Source organism: Gobio gobio (genome assembly GCF_949357685.1).
Source record: "Gobio gobio genome assembly, chromosome: 13".
In the NCBI taxonomy this organism is placed as follows: domain Eukaryota; kingdom Metazoa; phylum Chordata; class Actinopteri; order Cypriniformes; family Gobionidae; genus Gobio; species Gobio gobio.
Window position 1 is genome coordinate 6,856,600 of NC_137106.1, and position 14,637 is coordinate 6,871,236.

At 43.5% G+C, this 14,637-nt stretch overlaps 1 protein-coding gene across 1 annotated transcript; it reads right to left on the minus strand.

The window, feature by feature from the left end:
• Window positions 1-295: 295 nt before the first annotated feature.
• gdf3 (growth differentiation factor 3) lies at window positions 296-5,484 on the minus strand (the record flags this gene model as incomplete). Its single annotated transcript, XM_079833983.1, has 2 exons — window positions 296-1,107; window positions 5,055-5,484. The coding sequence occupies 2 exons, from the start codon at window positions 5,482-5,484 to the stop codon at window positions 296-298; spliced, it is 1,242 nt and encodes a 413-aa protein (XP_079690109.1).
• Window positions 5,485-14,637: the final 9,153 nt, after the last annotated feature.

The window sequence follows — 14,637 nt, forward strand, 5'->3', positions numbered from 1 at the left end:
TTTGTTCACTTAAACAAATATTTCAGTTTGGATTGCAAAGTTCGCCAAAAAAAATGTGTCCTCATAACACGAATTTATCTAATCCAGGTCCAATACATCATTAAACATCTTCTCTAATATATAAAAAAACATTTAAACCATGTTTGAGTGAGAAAAAAAAAGCAATTTATTATAAAATGAAGTTTATTTTAAACACACAAGTAACAGCTCAGTCTGCCTTCATCCTCCAAAACAAAACCTCCACATTATCATTGTTAATCAACTCTAAAAGCACCACATTTAAAACGAACAGAGTTCATCTGCATCCGCACTCATCCACCACCATGTCTTCATAGTGTCTGAGAACCACATTATCGTTGTTGTCGTAATAGAGCATGGAGATGGGGGAGAGTTTGATGGGAACGCAGCAGGGCTGAGGCGTCCCTTTAGGATCGAAGGAGTGAACCAGCGTCTGCAGGATGGCGTGGTTGGTTCCATTCAAACTCTCACTCAGAGGGAAAGGACACTCGCCGTGGCAGTAATTGGCCAAATATCCCTGAGGCGCAATAATCCAGTCCTGCCAGCCCACGTCTTTGAAGTCGATGTAAAGCCTCCTGGGTTTGCACACGTTACTGGGGGTCACGGGTAAGTAATACGCCGCGCTTCTCTTTCTTCTGGACCGGCATTGAAGCGGGTTCAGAGACACCACTACCAGAGACGTCTGCAACTCGGGGACCTGTGCGACGTACGCGTGCTCCTGAAGCATGTTGCTCAAACGCGTGAGCCGCATCTCAAGCTGCATCCCGTAGTTCTTCCCTGGTTTCCTCCAGGATTCAGCCAGGTCGGTCAGATTAACCAGCACGGAGGCGTGCGCGCCAGGCCCGAGCGACTGAGACAGGAGTAATTTACGGCTGGACTCGTGAGTCACTCCCTTCAGCGTGGTCCTTAAAACCCTGTACAGGTCCACGCTGAAAACATGCCGTCCCAGGTGAGCCAGGTCCTGTTTGAACTTCATTTCCAGCTGCGCCAGCGAGAGTTGCTCAACATCCTCCAGCACCGACATGTTGAAAAACAGATGCTTTCGCACACAGTTAAAGCAGTGGACGGCCGGGGCAGATATCAGACTACCTGTTTGGGGGAAAACAAGCATTGCGTTATGAGTCTGCAGAACTTTATGCATTTGGTAACATAAGTGTTAAAGGGATAGTTCACCCAAAAATTAAGACTATCCCATGGTTTATTCACCCTCAAGCCATCCTAGGTGTATATGACATTCTTCTTTCAGACGAATACAATCAGAGTTATATTAAAAAAGTCCAGGCTCTTCCAAGCTTTATCATGGCAGCCCAGCGAGAGGCGGAAGCTAGATATTTTACTTCATAACATGTTAAATATGGATATTTTTCTCACACAAACGCTTCGCTTCAGAAGGCCTTTATTAACCCCCCGGAGCCGTGTGGAGCAGTTATATGATGGATAGATGCACTTTTATGGACTCACTGCCATTATATAGCTTGGAAGAGCCAGGACTTTTATTAATACAACTCTGTGTTCGTCTGAAAGGAGAATGTCATACACCTAGGATGGCTTGAGGGCGAGTAAATCATGGGCTAATTTTTATTTTTCGGTGAACTATCCCTTTAAAGGCAAGACACCGATGTGAATTGAGTTTGTTTGTTTATTAAATTTTTAACGCCATGTTAGCATCGAGGCTATTTACATGTCAAACATAAGGTCAATATCACAATCCATAAAATAATGATATAACCAGGTGACTAGAGTAAAAAAATTAACAGATTCAACACTCTTAAAGGAACGCCACTTTTTTTGAAAATAGGCTCATTTTCCAACTCACCTAGAGGTAAACAGGTGTTTTACAGTTTTCAAATCCAGTCGATCTCCGGGTCTAGCAGTAGCACTTTTAGCATAGCTTAGCATAGATCATTGAATCTGATTAGACCGTTAGCATCTCGCTCAAATGACCAAAGATTTTTGATATTTTTTCTATTTAAAACTCCAACGGAAAATGAAAAGTTGCGATCGCAATGATATTACGCAGCGCCTGAAAATAGTCCCCAGCGCTCTGTTCAAGCAGGTTGTCACGTTGGTTATGTTGAGGGAAGTTAGCCTATTTTCAGGCGCTGTGTAATATCATTGCGCTGCTGCACTCATGGGGCGGCTCAAAGTTCCTTGATTATTACGCAGGAATGAGAGAATAGTTCCTAGACATATCGGCCTAGATAATCACAACTTTTTATTTCTCGTCGGTCTTAGTACACGATGTCACTACAGAAGAGTCAAGTTTTAAATAGGAAAAATACCAAAATTCTTGTCATTTTTGAGAGAGATGCTAACGGTCTAATCAGATTCAATGATCTATGTTAAGCTGTGCTAAAAGTGCTACCGCCAGACCCAGAGATCGGCTGAATGGATTCAAAAACGGTAAAAATCAACTGTTTAACTCTAGCGGAGACGGAAAATGAGCCTATTATCAAAAAAAGTGGAGTGTTCCTTTAAAAGAAAAGGTTCAATATGGAATCCTCTGGTGCTCCTCGTGTCAGTCAAAATTTATCTTTTTTTTTTTTTTTTCAATGAAATGATTGTACTATATTTTAGTTCAATAATGTTTTTTATTTCATATTTTGTATTTATAGGGGATTTTAGAGTACTAAATTATATTTGCACTGTATTTATAATTCACTTTTTGAGCATGGACCTGAAAATTACATTTCCAACTTAAACTTTCGTAAATCTTGAATGCTTTGGAGCACAGACTGAAGTTTGGTCTTTTTAAAGATGACACTTGGCAGATTATTTCTGAAGTGAAGTAAAAAAAGAGAGTGTACTAACACAATGCACAAAAATACTAATTTTCAATTTTAAATGAAATGTATATTTTCAAAAACACGTTTTACTCTAAAAACGCAAGAAATTAAAAGCCAAAGGCTACATCGAAACAAGTTGCGTTTCAAATTTGAGGTTAATATCTCAATAAATGAGCTGTCAGTGATATTGTTTGTGCGCAGTACCAAAAGTTTCCACTAGATGAAATTTCCAATGCATCCTTTTTGACCGCAAACAATACAAGTCTGACTATTTTTCTGGACCATTTAACCTTTTCGAATCATGTCCACGATGTGTTTTTTGCATGTTCACATAGCAAGCGTCAAAACCTTTACCAAATTTTGTACCATTCGGATGAAGTAAAATCTAAAAATGTAAAAAAAAAATTGGTACAAAATGACTGAATTGCCCCAGAGGGTTAAAGATTTCCCATCATGGGATAATATTATGGATTTACATTTCATTTCATTAAATTTTATGAATTAAACCACTCATAAACATACTTTATTACTAGAAAAAAAAAAAAAAGCCTGTTGAACATGAAAGAATTATGCAATCATTTAAGATATATCTCCTTATATTTTTGGCATCAAGCATGAAGTTCTATAGAGAATCCTATTACGCGGGTATACTTTCCCATTACGAACTGCAAACATTTTTTGTATGCAAGTTCTCAAATATTTAAATATGCAACTGAGGCATTATCTAATTAAACAAGCACTACTTTGCATACATTTCCAGATGAGAAATCTGAATACTGGACAACACCAGGTTCAAAACGGCTTTTTTTGTTGAGATTTTATCAGGTTTATTTATATTAGTATCAAAGGTTTTTACAAAAGGGATTTGGATTGTTTTTATTGCTCTTTAAATCAGAAAATACTGTCAACAGCTGAACCCCCCCCCCCCCCCCCCCACATTTTCACCATGTTTTTAGGACTAAAATGTAAAATAATATACACTTAAAAGTATATTTTTAGATTTTTTTTCTTTCCCACTAGTCTGAAACAACACCTATGGAAAGCAAAACAGCCAAAAATCTCATAAATAAAAATAGTATAGTGTTATTTCTCTAAAATGGTGCAAACAATTTTTACTTGATGTTTGTGCCGATGTCCAACCAACCATAATGATGTCACTTCCTGGAGAATGATGTCATAAAGGAAGTGCATTTTTTTTAAAGTCGGAAGTTGCGATTGTGCTTTTTTTCCCCCTATTGTGATGTATATCAGAGTGAAACGACTTCTGAAATTAGAACAAATTTAGGGCGGGGCTTGATTTCGTCCTATGGGAATCGTTGGGCGTTGCTAACAAAATGGAGGAAACGAGACAGACCGCGATAGCCCCATAGACATACATAATAAAGGCTAGATGTCTTGTCCGCGCTGCTGGCCAATAGAGGTTGACGTCCGCACCTGGCGGCCATCTTGTCACAGTCAGCTCGCTCACTCGTAACATTGCGTTTTAATGGTGCATGTACTTTTTAAATAACCATAACTTGCTAAATTTTCTACCGATTTTCAAACTGTTTGGTTTGTTATAAACACCAGAGATGTAGTTCGAACACTGCATACTTATGAATATTATTCATAATTTGTTCAAGCATCCATAATTATTGCCACGTTAATAACGTTTGTAAGAACCCAAACCATTTGTAAATCCGTCAAGATTTCAACGAGATAAGAGGTACCCGCCAGAAAGCTTGCCTGTGACAAAATGGCCGCCGATGACATAGCACATGACAGGAAGAGAAGCAAAGTCGCTTTGAGGGCGGAGGGGAGGTTAACGTTTTTGATGAAAGATTGACATGAATTAAAAAATAATAATAAAGTGCACAGATAAATCATTTATAACATTAAAATATTATATAAAAAAAATGTCATGGCGACTTTAAAAATGCTACGTTGTTTCAACCCAAATTTGGGTCAAATATGGACAATTCCAGCTATTGGGTTAAAACTTTAAATTAAATAACCCAACGGTTGGGTTTGTCCATATGTGACCCAAATTTGGGTTGAAACAATGTAGCATTTTTTATGATGGAAAGAACTAAACTAATTACAATATTCCTTTTTTATACATTTGAAACACTTTGATTAGAGAAAGGGAACATAAAATGGATGGCATAACCCAACTTTGCCCCTTTAAAATCTTTTCCCAAAACATCCCCCAAAAAGACATGATAACTGTTAACACTGCATGTTAAGGTTGCCCCAAACTCAAGGCCTCACCTTGGTCCTGGATGAACCTCACGATGTTTCCTCGGACCCCGTACTCGGACACCACGCATGGGTCGGTGTGGGACGTCGAGGTGCTCTTCTTGAACATCTTCCACAGCCGAGAGGGCACCGGAGCCTGATGTGACGGCCTCGGTCGACTTGAGAGGCCCATGGAACTTAAAAACAGCTTTTCTTGCATGTTAACATTTTCTGTGTTTATAAAAGACAGAGAACAGAGACTTAACGTTAAAAACAAGACACTGAGACTCACACACACCATCATTAACGTGAGCAGCACAGGCAAACAGAACTCGTGGCCCGGACGGAGCCTTTTAAACAGCCCGCTGATCACATTCACATGGCCAGAGCCGTAAAGATTGACACCTGTGAGGTGATTGGTGGAGATAACCACATGACTGATGGATGGTGGGGGTGATGTCATTGATATGTAAATTGGTTGCAGTGGGTCTTTGATGTTTTATGAGGGATCGGAGTGAGATACTGGCACAAAGCTCTACATTTTTTCATAGGTTTTATTAAATTCTTAAATATTTTGAAATGTATTTTTATTAAAAACAAGGAGGATAAAGCAAAAATAAAAAAAGATTGCATTGAAAGTTGTGATATATAAATATGCTTTACAGTTTATAATAATTTAATAAAAATATTGTGAAATATTATTACAATTTAAAATAATGTTTTTAATTAATATATATACATATATATATATATATATATATATATATATATATATATATATATATATATATATATATATATATATATATATATATATATATATATATATATATAAAAAAATATATCAGTGCATATAAATATAAATAAATATATATCAATGTATATACAAATATAAATAAATATTTATAAATATAAATTAATATATATTCTTTTGAATGACAAAAAGTACCATGGTATTACCATGTTTTTTGTAGATGTACCATGAAAACACCATGGTAGTATTTAAAGTACCATGTAAATGCCAAGGTACTTAAATGTGATGATAATGTGATGGTATACATTAAAAAAACTAACTTTCAAATATAGCACAAAAACTCAGATACAAAAAGAAAAGGGAAATATAAATTAGAGAAGGAAAGACTAAACAAATAAACGGATTAATGTGTTGTTTTATCTAATTCAGGATTTTAAATTTGATGTGTAATTTAATAGTCAACCCCTAAAATCTCCAACCTAAAAGACAAAACGTCAACAGCTGTCATACAGTAAGATTAACATCTCAGATCATTTCATCTTGATGGATTTGATGAGAAATTTATATCAACATCTCTATTTTTGATTGCAGCTCAATTCTGGGCATAATGTGAGACTTCACTTATAAAACTCTATAGAGGACATATTAAAGAGATCTGCTTTTCTTTTTCATTAAAGATTTCAGGTCTGATTGAGCTCTGATTGTTTTGTTGTGATGCTGGATTTATGATAGTCATTTATGATTCCCCACTCATCAGAGAGCAACATTGCTTCTGTCCGTCTGCGCAGCATCAGTCCTGCTCTTCATCAGACACATTCCTACAGTCACAGACACAATCGACTGATCCATCAGGCCGTCACTGATAACAGGATCCTGCTGAACTCTGGGACGGCGGGACATCTGCTGCACTCTGGGAGCAATGAGCTGTGAACAGAGACCAAACAAAACAAAACAAAACAAACAAAAAACTAATCAAATAAAACAAAAATGGAGTAGTGAGCTGTGAAGACAAAACAAAAAATACAATAGAACAAAACAAAAATGGAGTAGTGAGCTGTGAACAGAGACAATAAAATAAATTATATATTATAATAATATATTTACAAAAATAAAATATGGAAAAAAATAAAAAGGAAATATATATGTGTGTGTGTGTGTGTGAATGAAATGCCAAGCTTTTGAAATATTTATAAAACACACACACACACACACACACACACACACACACACACACACACACACACATATATATATATATATATATATTACAAAATATTACAAAAATAAAATATAACAAAAATATATAATATATTTGATATTAATATTTATATTATGTATATTTAGTAAAATTATATATATTTGACATGTCAAATATAGTTGACAGTATGGTCCCTAAATAATAAATAAATAAATATAAAACTAAATAAATAAAATAACTAACTAACTAACTAACTAACTAACTAACTAACTAACTAACTAACTAACTAACTAACTAACTAACTAACTAACTCTAAATAAATACATAAAATAACTAACTAACTAATTACCTAACTAAATAAAATTACTAACTAACTAACTAACTAACTAACTAACTAACTAATTAAATAAATAAAATAACTAACTAACTACCTCTCCTTGAACTGTTACATTATCATGGTGGAGGGGTTTGAGTACCCGAATTATCCTGGGAGCTATGTTGTCTGGGGCTATATGCCCCGTGTAGGGTCTCCCAAGGCAAACAGGTCCTTGGTGACAGGCCAGACTAAGAACAGTTCATAAACCCTCTATGAGCACAGTTTTAACAAGGGCAGTGACGTCCCCCGGCATGGCGCAGCCGGGGCCCCACCCTGGAGCCAGGCCCAGGGTTGGAGCTCGTATGCGAGCGCCTGGTGGCCGGGCCTCCACCCATGGGGCCCGGCCGGGCTCAGCCCGAAGGAGCGACATGGGGCCGCCCTCCTGTGGGCCCACCACCTGCAGGAGGGATCGTAAGGGGTCGATGCTTAGTGGATCGGGCGACAGTTGAAGGCAAGGCCCCTGACGATCCGATCTCTGGACACGGAATTTGGCTTTAGGGACGTGGAATGTCACCTCGTTGGCAGGGAAGGAGCCTGAGCTTGTGCAGGAGGTCGAGAGGTACCGACTAGAGATAGTCGGGCTCACCTCTACGCACAGCTTGGGCTCTGGAACCACACTTCTTGAGAGAGGATGGACTCTCTACCACTCTGGAGTTGCCCATGGTGAGAGGCGGAGGGCTGTAGTGGGTTTGCTTATAGCCCCCAAGCTCAGCCGCCATGTGTTGGAGTTCACCCCAGTGAACGAGAGGGTCACTTCCTTGCGCCTTCGAGTCGGGATAGGTCTCTCACTGTCGTTTGTGCCTACGGGCCGAACGGCAGTGCGGAGTACCCGGCCCTCTTGGAGTCTCTGGGAGGGGTGCTGGAAAGTGCTCCGACTGGAGACTCCATTGTTCTACTGGGGAACTTCAACACCCTCGTGGGCAATGACAGTGACACCTGGAGGGGCGTGATTGGGAGGAACGGCCAAGCCATCACGGATCTGAACCCAAGCAGTGTTCTGTTATTGGACTTCTGTGCTAGCCACAGCTTGTCCATAACGAACACCATGTTCAAGCATAAGGGTGTCCATCAGTGCACGTGGCACCAGGACACCGTAGACCAGAGGTCGATGATCGACTTTGTGGTCGTCTCATCTGACCTTCGGCCGTATGTCTTGGACACTCGGGTGAAGAGAGGGGCGGAGCTGTCAACTGATCACCACCTGGTAGTGAGATGGATCCGATGGCAGGGGAGGAAGCTGGACAGACTCGGCAGACTCAAATGTACTGTGAGGGTCTGTTGGGAACGTTTGGCCGAGGCCCCTGTCAGAGAGATCTTCAACTCCCACCTCCGGCGGAGCTTCGACCGGATCCCGTGGGAGTCTGTAGATATTGAGTCCGAGTGGACCATGTTCTCCACCTCCATTGTCGATGCGGCTGTTCGGAGCTGTGGCCGTAAGGTCTCCGGTGCCTGTCGAGGCGGTAATCCCCGAACCCGGTGGTGGACACCACCAAAAGTAAGGGATGCCTTCAAGCTGAAGAAGGAGTCCTATCGGGCCTGGATGGCTTGTGGGCCTCCGGAGGCAGCTGACGGGTACCGGCAGGCCAAGCGGACTGCAGCCCGGGTAGTCGTGGAGGCAAAAAATCGGGCCTGGGAGGAGTTCGGTGAGGCCATGGAGAAAGACTATCGGTTGGCCTCGAAGAGATTCTGGCAAACCGTTCGACGCCTCAGGAGGGGGAAGCAGTGCCCTACCAACACTGTTTACAGTGGAGATGGGCAGCTGTTGACCTCAACTGGGGATATCGTCGGGCGGTGAAAAGAATACTTTGAGGATCTCCTCAATCCCACCGACATGTCTTCCACTGAGGAAGCAGTGGCTGGGGACTCAGAGGTGGACTCGTCCATCACCTGGGCTGAAGTCATCGAGGTAGTTAAAAAGCTCCTCGATGGCAAGGCACCGGGGGTGGATGAGATCCGCCCTGAGTACCTCAAGTCTCTGGATTTTCTGGGGCTGTCTTGGCTGACACGCCTCTGCAACATCGCGTGGCGGTTGGGGACAGTACCTCTGGACTGGCAGACCGGGGTGGTGGTCCCTCTTTTCAAGAAGGGGGACCGGAGGGTGTGTTCCAACTACAGGGGGATCACACTTCTCAGCCTCCCCGGGAAAGTCTATGCCAGGGTACTGGAGAGGAGAATTCGGCCGATAGTGGAACCTCGGATTCAGGAAGAACAGTGTAGTTTTCGCCCCGGTCTTGGAACACTGGACCAGCTCTATACCCTCTCCAGGGTGCTGGAGGGTTCATGGGAGTTCGCCCAACCAGTCCACATGTGTTTTGTGGATTTGGAGAAGGCATTCGACTGTGTTCCTCGTGGTATCCTGTGGAGGGTGCTCTGGGAGTATGGGGTCGGCGGCCCCCTGCTTAGGGCTGTTCGGTCCCTGTACGACCAGAGCAGGAGCTTGGTTCGCATTGCCGGTAGTAAGTCAGACTTGTTTCCGGTGCATGTTGAACTCCGGCAGGGCTGCCCTTTGTCACCGGTTCTGTTCATAATTTTTATGGACAGAATTTCTAGGTGCAGCCAAGGGCCGGAGAGCATCCGGTTTGGGGACCATGCGATGTCGCCGCTGCTTTTTGCGGATGATGCTGACGTGTTGGCCTCCTCAAACCAGGACCTTCAGTGAGCACTGGGACAGTTTGCGGCCGAGTGTGAAGCGGCTGGGATGAGAATCAGCACCTCCAAGTCCGAGGCCATGGTTCTCAGTCGGAAAAGGGTGGATTGCCCACTTCAGGTTGGTGGAGAGTTCCTGCCTCAAGTGGAGGAGTTCAGGTATCTTGGGGTCTTGTTCACGAGTGAGGGAAGGATGGAACGGGAGATTGACAGACGGATCGGTGCAGCTTCTGCAGTAATGCGGTCGATGTACCGGTCTGTCATGGTGAAGAAGGAGCTGAGCTGTAAGGCGAAGCTCTCGATTTACCGGTCGATCTACATTCCTACTCTCACCTATGGTCATGAGCTTTGGGTCATGACCGAGAGGACAAGATCCCGGATACAGGCGGCCGAAATGAGCTTTCTCCGCAGGGTGGCTGGGCGCTCCATTAGGGATAGGGTGAGGAGCTCAGTCACTCGGGAGGAACTCGGAGTAGAGCCGCTGCTCCTCCACATCGAGAGGGGTCAGCTGAGGTGGCTCGGGCATCTGTTCCGGATGCCTCCTGAACGCCTTCCCGGGAAGGTGTTTCGGGCATGTCCAACCGGGAGGAGGCCCTGGGGAAGACCAAGGACACGCTGGAGGGACTATGTCTTCCGGCTGGCCTGGGAACGCCTCGGTGTACCCCCGGAAGAGCTAGAGGAAGTGTCTAGGGAGAGGGAAGTCTGGGCATCTCTGCTTAGACTGCTGCCCCCGCGACCCGGCTGGATAAAGCGGAAGAAGATGGATGGATGGATGGATTATTATTATTTAATAATCACAATAATAAATATAATAATATATTTAAAGAAATAAAAAGATGTATATTTATATTTGATATTATGTGTATTACATTTTTTAAATGTTATTTAAATATATTTAATATAAATATGTATGGGAATTAAATAGCTTTGTAAACTGACAATATTTCTATAAATATATATTATTTATTAAATATTATTATAAAATATTAATATATGTATAAAAATAAATAAATAAATAAATATTAATATAAGGTTGCTGCTTACCTTTTGTGTGCCTATTAGAATACATCTCAATATCTACAAACAAAAGACAAAAAAAGCTGCAATTGTTGAAAACTCATCTATGCTAAACACATGACATGCAAAATGCTAATGCTGGAGAAACAGTTACGAGTGCGGTGTGAGGTTACACTGCTAGCATTGTCACTGGAAACACAATAGTGTGTGTGGTCTAGTCAGGATATGAAATCCGGCCGTTTGAATAACATGACATTGTGTTCACCCCTTCATTCATCACAAACACACGTTGTGCTCTGAGGTTTCCCTCCTGATCTTCAGTTTCACACATACACAGGACACAGAGAATATTCCTCAAACTGATGTAAGGATCACCGTCATGGTGTTTTTCAGACCTCATGTTTCACTTGATATGAAAATATATTCTGTGTAATGGGGAATTTGAGCGAATCAAGCCGCAGAAAGCTCCACTTTCACTGTTTACCTTCCCCTTCAAATGATGACTGTCACCCGCATCTCCCTAGAGGTCAAGTACGAGTTACTCTAATAATACACACCTTTAACTCTATATATATGTGTGTGTGTGTGTGTGTGCCATGCATCAACATATTGGGGATATTTGTTTTTGTTAATATTTTAAATAGAATTTTATTGGATTTATATATTTTCTGTTTTCACTTTAATTCATTTTTTTTAGTAATGTTTGTGTTTATTTTTGTCATTTTTAATGTCTATATTTTAAACACATTTTCTAGTTTTTATGTGTCCCGACGGATCACCACCTTAACGTGGTGGGGCACTTTGCATGTCTCCGTGACCCCTAGAGCTATGTCGGCGGGAGTCTTGTACTCCTGGTAGGGCCACCCATGCCGAACAGGTCAAAGGGTAGAGGCCAGACAAAGAGTGATCCCAAACGCCTCAACGATGGAGTCACCAGAAAATGGTGGGTGTGAGAGAACCACCAAAATGGCGGAAAAGTCTGAAGAAGGCAGCCCCACTGCCACGTGGGTAAACCCGGAGGGGTACAGTGGCTAGGGGAGTAAACCCTGATCACAAATCTGCCTTTGGGGACAGGCATAGGCGGAAACCAGCAGGCCGGGCTACCGGCAGACCCCTGCAACTCCTTTCAGACGAAGGTCGTCATGGGTTCTCTCATGCCACCGGAGATCCTTCTGGAAGGAGCCAAGATGGTGGGAGTGTGGAATGCACACCTGCACCTTCACCTTAATCCTTACCTATGTGCAAGCTTCTTGCTTCCTCCCCCCCCCCAAAGGTCCTGTGGCGATGTGGAATGGTGGTAGGCACAGGCCAAGGATGTGGCTAGGAGTGCCTAGCCAAACCATGCACACAGGCGGCAATGGAGTGATGGGCGTTGCAATTGTGGGATGGAGCAGCACAGCAGATGCCTCGGCAGCTTCCATTGCGACTGAGCAGTTCCACGCTGCTCACCCCTGAGATGGGGAAGGACCTGGAAAAGGTGGTTCAAAAAATGTCTGCGCCATACACTCTGGGCGGTATACCGCAACCGCCGAAGCATCCCAACATGCGGTCGAAAAATTGAAAGAAAGAAATAGACACCTGAGTATTGCTTCATGGAATGTCCGCACCTTGTTGGACCTGGCTGAGACACCTGACAAGCCTCATCGTAGAACAGCACTTGTGGCCTTAGAGCTAGCAAGGTACAACATCGACGTTGCAGCCCTCAGTGAGACCAGACTTCATGGAGAGGACTCCCTGACGGAGGTTGGTGCAGGGTACACTTTCTTCTGGAAAGGGGTCCCCGAAGGCACTCGCCGGACCCATGGAGTTGGTTTTGCAGTGAAGTCCAAACTGCTGCAGTTTATCCCTGAATCCCCTGTCGGCATCAATGAGAGGCTGATAACCTGGCGCATCCCCCTTGCAAAAGGATGCTTTGCCACCCTCATTAGTGCCTATGCACCAACGCTTGCTGCCGAGTCTAACACCAAAGAGGACTTTTACCTTGCCCTCGACTCTGCCATAAGAAAAACTCCAGCCACAGACAAACTCATTCTCATGGGAGATTTTAATGCCAGAGTGGGCATAGAGCACCTGGTATGGGATAAGGTAATCGGCCGGCACGGTGTTGGGAAGATGAATGACAACGGCCTCCGGCTCCTTTCTCTCTGTGCAGAACACCAACTGGTCATCACCAACACCATATTTCAGATGAAGAACAGATTCAAAAGCACCTGGCAGCACCCACGCTCAAACATTGGCACCTCCTTGATTACGTAATCGTCCGTCAAAATGACCGGAAAGATGTCCTCTCCACTCGAGTCATGCGCGGAGCAGAGTGTTGGACTGACCACCGTATGGTCAGATCCAAACTCCTCATGAGTATTAGACCCCGTGGTCAGAGGACAGCTCCAAAACAAAAAATCAATTGCTCAGCACTCAGTAGCCCCACTTCACGAGACCTCATTCGACAGCTCCTCGCTGATAACCTCAAAGAGATCCCGGAGGAATCAGCTGACTGGCCAACGCTGCGCCAAGCCATCCACAGTGCAGCTTCAGAGGCATTGGGCCAGCCGAGGAAACATCATCAGGACTGGTTTGACAGCAATTCGGCTGAGATACAGACACTCCTCAAAATAAAACATGATGCCCATAAATCTCTCCTGTCCTGCCCTGGATCTCCTACCTTGAAAGCCACCTTCAATGCAGCGAGATCTGCAACCCAGTGTGCCCTCCGGATCATGGAGGACACTTGGTGGGTGAAGAAGGCAGAAGAGATACAGCGTATGGCAGACTGCAACAACTCACAGGGCTTCTATGATGCCATCAAAACTCTCTACGGCCCCAGGAAGAGAGCGATTGCTCCAGTTCGTTCAGCTGATGGCTCGACGCTCCTCAAGGACCGCCATGAGATCCTCACCCGCTGGGCAAACCACTTTGAGACTCTCCTCAACCTCAATAACCCTGTTGACATTTCTATCCTGGATAACATCCCCAACCTATCACTAGTCACACACCTCAGTTTCTGGAGACACGCCAAGCCATTGTGAGTCTTAAAAACAATAAAAGTGCTGGACCGGATGGCATTCCAGCAGAGGTCTTCAAACATGGAGGGTACCTCCTTACACGCCGCCTGCACCTCCTCATCTGTCATATTTGGGAATTTGAGACCCTCCCACAAGACTGGAAGGATGCCGATATCGTGGTCATCTATAAACAAAAAGGGGACAGAGCTGTGTGTGGCAACAGCCGTGGAATCTCCCTCCTCTCCATTGCAGGGAAAGTTCTGGCAAAAATCATGCTCAATAGGCTAGTTAAGTACATCTCAGAAGCTGCACTCCCGGAAACGCAATGTGGCTTCTGGAAGACTAGATCCACCACCGACATGATTTTTGTCTTAAGGCAGTTGCTAGAAAAAAGCAGAGAGCAGTGCACAGACCTTTACATAGCCTTCATTGACCTCAGTAATGCATTTGACACTATCAACCGTGAGATGCTCTAGAAACAACTTTCCAAACTTGGGGTACCACCCAAGTTCCTCACCATTCTACAGCAGCTGCACAATGGGATGCAAGCCAGAGTCACCACAGGAGAACTTCAGTCAGAGTTCTTTGATGTAAATGTTGGGGTGAAGCAGGGCTGTGTCTTG